We start from the raw sequence: 6,740 nt of genomic DNA, 5'->3' as shown, positions 1-6,740 counted from the left end.
AAAAAGGTGCATATTTCACATATGCATATGCTCAAGGGAAGGCCGCAAATTAATCCTCATTTCATGGATCCCAAGGGACTCAAAAAGTAGACTCCAAATATTCATTTTTGTGACCTATTATTTATTATGTAGTCAAATGTATTTCATCTTAATTGTTTCAATAATAGTTGTTCACATTCTTAATTTTAATTCTAATTAACGCTAGTATTAGTTTCTTAAGATGTACCGCTGTTTCTTAAGATGGATGCTCCCAACCAAAATTGTGCAACTACATGTTGCATTTATTAAGATATCGTTAGCTGTCAACAAAAACCTAATTTTTTTCGCAAATTTCATTCATTATTTACCGACCTATCAATTGTACTTGATGACATGATACAAAATGATGACTTGCAAAAGTTTCTTACCTAGAAAATTTAGTTTTATGTATTGACATGGTTCAACACAATAGTTAATGCTGCATTTCTTTCAACTCTCATATTAAAGGATATTATGTTTTCAACTTCTTAAAAAATTGCTTTAAAAAATGTATTGATTTTCAAAACATTGTTCCAACAGCGTTCTGTGCATTGTTATGATGTTTATTATGGATTCATTTTTTCTTACACATAACATCGTCACCTGCTGAATCACTTGGTGACATAATTGTTTTTTCTAAAGAGAGGGGAGTGGCTTTACATGTATGCGAATATATCGTCTTGTTTACAAAGCTTCCAGGCGTTACCACATTTATAATACCCAGTTCGGCAGTTTGAATTTGCACAGACTTGCTGTATGTTACAATAGATGCCATTGCCTTATTTTTTAAATACAGCATGAGAATAACGCTTAAATTGTCATTTTTTCACTTTTAGGTTTAAATTTAGTGTCATTTTATCTCCTTTTGATATTACTGGATTTTATGGTGAAAAGTATTTGCCACTTCTGAATTGAGAGAGACACATTTATTTTGCATATTTACATACTTTCTTGTTTTCAATGTTTCTACAGCCACAGCTTTAGACGTCAATACAAAATAATATATTTTTTATTCTCAGAAGGTGAAACATCTGCTGCATGTTTTCTATTCTACAATTCAGTTCCAATTATGTTTGATGCATAATTTGACATTGAGTCTCCAGTCTCAATAGTGCTCCTTGATGTTTTCGGCTTCCGGTCCGCCCATGTCTTGGGTGTCTCTGCTCCTAACTGCGTGGTCCTCCAGGGCTCCCTCCCTGCTGCTTGTTGTGATGGTGAGCAGGGATGTGGGGCTCAGGGTGGGTCTGGAGGGGGTGCAGACCTCCATGTGCTCTCGCTGGGGCTCTAGAGTGGAGGACTTCAACCAAGGTCAGGATGGAGATGTTGTCATCGGTGGGCTCTTTAACCTTCATTACCAACCGCCGGTTATAGACCAGGAGTTCATTAAGCCTCCGTTCTACAATCCATGCACTGGGTAAAGGCACTCACCTCAAATGATTTGTTAATATGTTTAAACATTCATCAATCTGGTGCATTTGATGATCTGTCTGTTTTTCTTTAAATACTGAATAATTATTGTATATACATATACATCTGAACAGTGCTTGGTTGAGAAAATAGCTGGTGGTGAGCCTCCTTCTTGTGATATTAGGTTGCAAGTGGAGACACTGAAGGCTGCCTATGCCATGGAGTTTGCAGTGGAAGAAATCAACAGAAACCCCCTCATTCTGCCTGGTGTGAAGCTCAACTACAGAATCCTCGACTGCTGTGCAAGACACCCCTGGGTGCTGCATGGAGCATTCTCGCTGGTTGGGGGAGAGATGGAGAGTTGTAACTCCACAGCCATCACGCCACAATCACATGTATCTGGAACATCTTCATCTATGAGAGGTAAACTGATTATTGCGATGAGGTCTCCTCCTCATGTATTGTTGAATGATTTTCTGTCTGTACTTTATATGCATTACTTTCATAAGGGGGCCCATCTGTACCGCTGATCATCGGTGGGGCTTCTTCTACCACAGCTATAATACTGTCTAGGACACTGGCCTCTCTCTCTGTTCCAGTAGTGAGTTTCATCGTCAGTAATATGGAAAGAGTCCCATTCCTTGTCTATTTCGAAATGTTGCTTAAAAGTTGATAAGGAAGAACTGTGATGTTTTATTTCTCTTAGATTAGCTACCTTGCTAGCTGTCCCTGTCTTAGTGACAGACATCGGTTTCCTAACTTCTTCAGGACCATTCCCAGTGACGTCTACCAGGCTAAGACCATGGCCCGACTTGCAATACTCTTCAACTGGACATGGATTGGAGCAGTCTTTGCAGACAATGATTACGGCCGACTGGCAATTCAGGTCAATATAATTGATGCATTATTTGTATTTAAGATATAATCTGAGGTGCACCTTTTTCCATTTGTTTTTATTTTCGTCATATTTTAAGGTAATTTTTAATATTTTCTTTGCTATTTTTCAGACATTTCAGGAGGAGATTGAGGGATCAGGGGTTTGTTTGGCTTTTTCAGAAGCTGTTAGCAGGGAGACTATTGAGGAAGATGCAAAACGTGCAGCTACCACTGTTCAGCATTCCACTGCAAGAGTGATACTGATCTTTTGCTGGTTTACAGACGTGGGGGAGTTGTTTCTTGAACTGGCCAAGCGAAATGTGAGAGGCTTTTATGAAATACCCACAAACATGTGATGGACTAATATGTGTGGATGTTAAATTCCTTTGGTTTTCTGTTTAGTTGATTTTTCATCTTCTCTCTTCGTAGGTGACTGATAGGCAGTTCCTTGCCAGTGAGGCTTGGAGTACTAGCAGCGATCTTTTGCAAGATGTTGCCATTTTGAACGTGGCAAGTGGTGTGTTAGGTGTTGCTATACGAAGTGCAAGGATAGCAGGATTTAAAAGTTTTCTCCAGCACTTAAAACCCTCTGATCGTCCTGGTGACCTGCTTTTGAGAGAATTCTGGGAAAAGGAGTTTGGATGTAGACTTTCAATGACACCATTTCATCCTCAGTCCATGTCTGAGAGTTCAACTACAGCAAGTATCTCTCGCCCATCTTCTGGCTACAGGTCTCCACTGACAGCTCCCCTACCACAGTGCAGTGGGAGCGAAACTCTCGAAGGGGTAGAGAATGTTTTTACTGACACTACCCATTTAAGGGCCACGTATAACGCATACCTGGCTGTGTATGCTGCAGCCCACGCTCTCCATAAACATCTCACGTGCCCGGATGAGGACAGTCCTCCAAGAGACAACGGCTCCACTTGTAGCTCACCTTTTAACATTAAGCGAAAAGAGGTGCAATTATGAATGTGCTTTATAGGTTATAGTTCTTGTGATTACTCAGGATAGGTTGGTGTCATGGACTTTTAAGAATAAAAGCTATTTTTCACTAAAAAAACGTTTTGACTATTATCCATTTGTTGTTCTTAGTTGTTAGAGCACCTGAACAGGGTGAACTTCACTACTCCAAACGGGGAGGAATTCTTCTTCCAAGGAGCCGACATCCCAGCTGCTTATGACCTGGTCAACTGGAAGACCTCCCCTGATGGGTCACTGAAACTAGTTCTGATTGGTCGAGTGGATGGCCTGGAATTACACCTGAACCAAACATCTATTCAGTGGACTACAGGCTCCAATCAGGTAGTCAAAGTAACTGACATCAATAGGATAATATTACAATAACAATCCAATATTTACACCTGACTCATTGAGTTTATTTAATTGTTTAGGTGCCTATTTCTGTATGCAGTGAGAGCTGCCCCCCAGGAACCCGAAGAGCCAATAGGAAAGGGGAGCCTGCCTGCTGCTTTGACTGTATCCCCTGTACTGATGGAGAGGTCAGCAATGAGACTGGTAAGGAGAGTAAAAACAGATTTAATTGTTTCAGATAACCCAAAAAATGCAATGTTACTGAAGAGTTCTAACTGTCCACATAATAAATGTATCTGTATGTGTCTCATCCTATTTCTATTGTCTTTCCTGTATGATCTTCTCAGGTTCCCATCAGTGCAGGCGATGTCCTGTTGAGTTCTGGTCCAACCCGGGGAACACGGCCTGTATTCCACGCAAAGTGGACTTCCTGTCTTTTAATGAGACAATGGGAATTATCCTGACAGCTGCAGCGGTGTCCGGGGCTGCAGTAACGACAGCTGTGTTTGCGGTTTTCCTACACTTTCGAAACACTCCGGTGGTGAGAGCCTTGTGTAAGATCTAATCAAAAATCAAACAAACCTCCTATAATACCTCTGTTTTATATCTTTCATCTCTGTCCCACAATTAATCTCCAGGTGCGTGCAAATAACTCAGAGCTGAGCTTCCTGCTCCTCCTGTCACTCAAGCTCTGCTTCCTGTGTGCGCTGGTGTTCATTGGTCGTCCCTCCGTGTGGTCCTGCCGCTTACAGCAGGCAGCTTTCGGGATCAGCTTTGTCCTCTGCGTCTCCTGCCTTCAGGTGAAGACCATAGTGGTCCTGGCCGCTTTCCGCTCAGCTCGGCCAGGAGCTGGAAGCCTGATGAAGTGGTTTGGTCCGGGCCAGCAGAGAGGCAGTGTCTGTTTCTTCACCAGCATACAGGTGGGCAATATGTACACCATTAATCATCAAAATAGTATACTTTGTGTGAGATATATTGAGGTGCATGTGTTTTTTTTAACTAGGTGATCATCTGTACCATATGGCTATCCCTCAGCCCTCCTGTGCCTTATCGTGACCTTGGTTTCCAGGGGTCAAAGGTTAACCTAGAGTGTGCCATGAGTTCAGTGGTGGGCTTTATAGTTGTCTTAGGCTACATAGGCTTCCTAGCCTGCCTCTGTCTCCTCCTTGCTTTCCTGGCTAGGAAACTACCTGATAACTTCAATGAGGCCAAGTTCATCACCTTCAGCATGCTGATCTTCTGTGCTGTCTGGGTGGCCTTTGTCCCAGCCTACATCAGCTCTCCAGGGAAGTACTCAGTGGCTGTGGAGATCTTTGCCATCCTGGCTTCTAGTTATGGCCTGCTGCTGTGCATCTTTGTTCCAAAGTGCTTCATCATCCTTCTGAGGCCTGAAAGGAACACAAAGAAACAGCTGATGGGCAGATAGGAAAGTTTAGGTTTGACTCTCCAAAAGCAATGACTAAAATATTTTACAAATATCATCTTTAATTCATGTGCTGTTTATCGATTTCTCTCATTTTGCCCTGAACTCAACTGTAAAAAACAATCCATCTTTACTGCTTAAATACAAAAAATATACACATTCTTAGTCACATCCATGAGTCTTTTGAATGGTTGAACCACTCTTTGAACTGTATCCTCTCATTTTAATACCTGGAATCTTTTTGAACTGTATCCTCTCGTTTTAATGCCTGGAATCTTTTTTAATTATTTCTTTATTTCTCCTCCACTATGGAGGTAATACTATTCATTCATTAGCCATAGGCAAGGATTTTTTTGCGGGGCTGATGGTGTGTTGTGCGCGTGTGCGTGTGCGTGTTTATTGTATGTACTGTTGGGTATGGACACACCCTGCTGCTCCTCCACATCTGAAGTTCCTAACGGAAAAATAAAGTTATTTGAATTTAATTGAATTAGTTCAGTTAACTAAATTATTGAGAATGCTTATCACCAAAATGATGTGCTCACATGTAAAATTGCTTGCTCGATCATTTCTGACAAAAATACTATTTCTGTAAGGTCTTTATAAAATAATATAATGTACATAGTGCATAGTGAACAGTATAAAATAAAGACTTTTTAAGAATGATGCATTCCGTTATCGAATAAATTCAAATAATAACGGGTATGTGTGTGGGTGGTTGGTTCAACCGGCTGAGTCAGACTCTTTCGACTTTCTATATTATCTTGATTTTTTCCTTTACATATGATGTGATCATCGTACTATATTGCTTTAGAGAGTCCAAAACAACCTTCTAGGGACAATGTTATGCTTTTCATACAGGATAGAAGTCTTTGGACCTCGCCATCGAAGCCAAGCCATCCAGATTCATGAATGAGAAGGCCATGTGTTTCACATGCCACTCCTCTTTGAGATGGCCCTGGCCAGGGTAACTACAATTAGGGAACATCTGGTGTGTAAATGTATTGATACCAATACTATACAATGCGAAAAATAACCCAACATAACCCGACATGTATATGATCCCAAGTGTCTGCGAAATTTACATTGTTTACAGTATAAGTGTACAGTATATTAAAATAATGTTTGCTATTTTAATTGTTTACTATTCTCTATTTCGCAGACACTTGAGTTAATATACTTTCCATAAACAGGGTTTGAAATCTTGCTTAAGGATGCATCCAGGTAACCCATGGATGTAGGGAATTGAACACATAACCACTGGATTGGGAGTTGACTAATAATTACACATAATGACTGAGTAGCATGCAACTGTTCCTTCACTCTGGAGAGATGTTGTGCATGGCATCGTGTCCAAGAGTCATACAGCTTCAGGCTAAATCATGTTTATAAAAAGGCAGCCCAATAGTTGATTATTCATAGGGTTTAGAGGTAGCAGTTTAGATACTTCTGGTTTGAATATTTATGAAATGGAAAAAATGCATATACACCTAAATTGCAAGTTTTCTCTACACGCAGGGGTCCGTATACCAACACATGCAAACTCTTCTATGGATTTGCAGTTTTAGTCAATTACGATTTTTTGGTGGATTCATGTGTTTACGTGTGATTTTAGGTCTAATTGAACAGGTTTTTCCTTCATTCAATAATTTATTATACTACTGAAATATCAATCTCAATGTGTATTTTCCACCAAGCCTCC

The 6,740-nt window shown here is 40.5% G+C and overlaps 1 protein-coding gene across 1 annotated transcript; it reads left to right on the top strand.

Annotated features, from left to right (window-relative positions):
• Positions 1-1,626: 1,626 nt before the first annotated feature.
• LOC115561655 (extracellular calcium-sensing receptor) lies at positions 1,627-5,041 on the top strand. The gene is made up of 11 exons (XM_030381807.1): positions 1,627-1,788; positions 1,935-2,026; positions 2,132-2,311; positions 2,433-2,621; positions 2,731-3,004; positions 3,047-3,261; positions 3,397-3,606; positions 3,696-3,819; positions 3,963-4,156; positions 4,254-4,535; positions 4,619-5,041. Exons 1-11 carry the CDS (start codon positions 1,644-1,646, stop codon positions 5,039-5,041), a joined length of 2,328 nt encoding a protein of 775 aa, XP_030237667.1. The 5' UTR covers positions 1,627-1,643.
• Positions 5,042-6,740: the final 1,699 nt, after the last annotated feature.

The sequence above is a fragment of the Gadus morhua genome, chromosome 16, assembly GCF_902167405.1.
Source record: "Gadus morhua chromosome 16, gadMor3.0, whole genome shotgun sequence".
NCBI lineage: Eukaryota > Metazoa > Chordata > Actinopteri > Gadiformes > Gadidae > Gadus > Gadus morhua.
The sequence above is the reverse complement of the archived record's forward strand: the minus strand, read 5'-3'. Positions and strand labels throughout refer to the sequence as shown.

Bases quoted from the DNA above. Each gene is read 5' to 3' on its own strand.
- LOC115561655 (XM_030381807.1), top strand. From the start codon at position 1,644: ATGGAGTTTGCAGTGGAAGAAATCAACAGAAACCCCCTCATTCTGCCT. The intron at 1,789-1,934 runs GTAACTCCACAG...TACTTTCATAAG, and splicing joins TGGGGGAGAGATGGAGAGTT to GGGGCCCATCTGTACCGCTG. The intron at 3,607-3,695 runs GTAGTCAAAGTA...TTAATTGTTTAG, and splicing joins GGACTACAGGCTCCAATCAG to GTGCCTATTTCTGTATGCAG.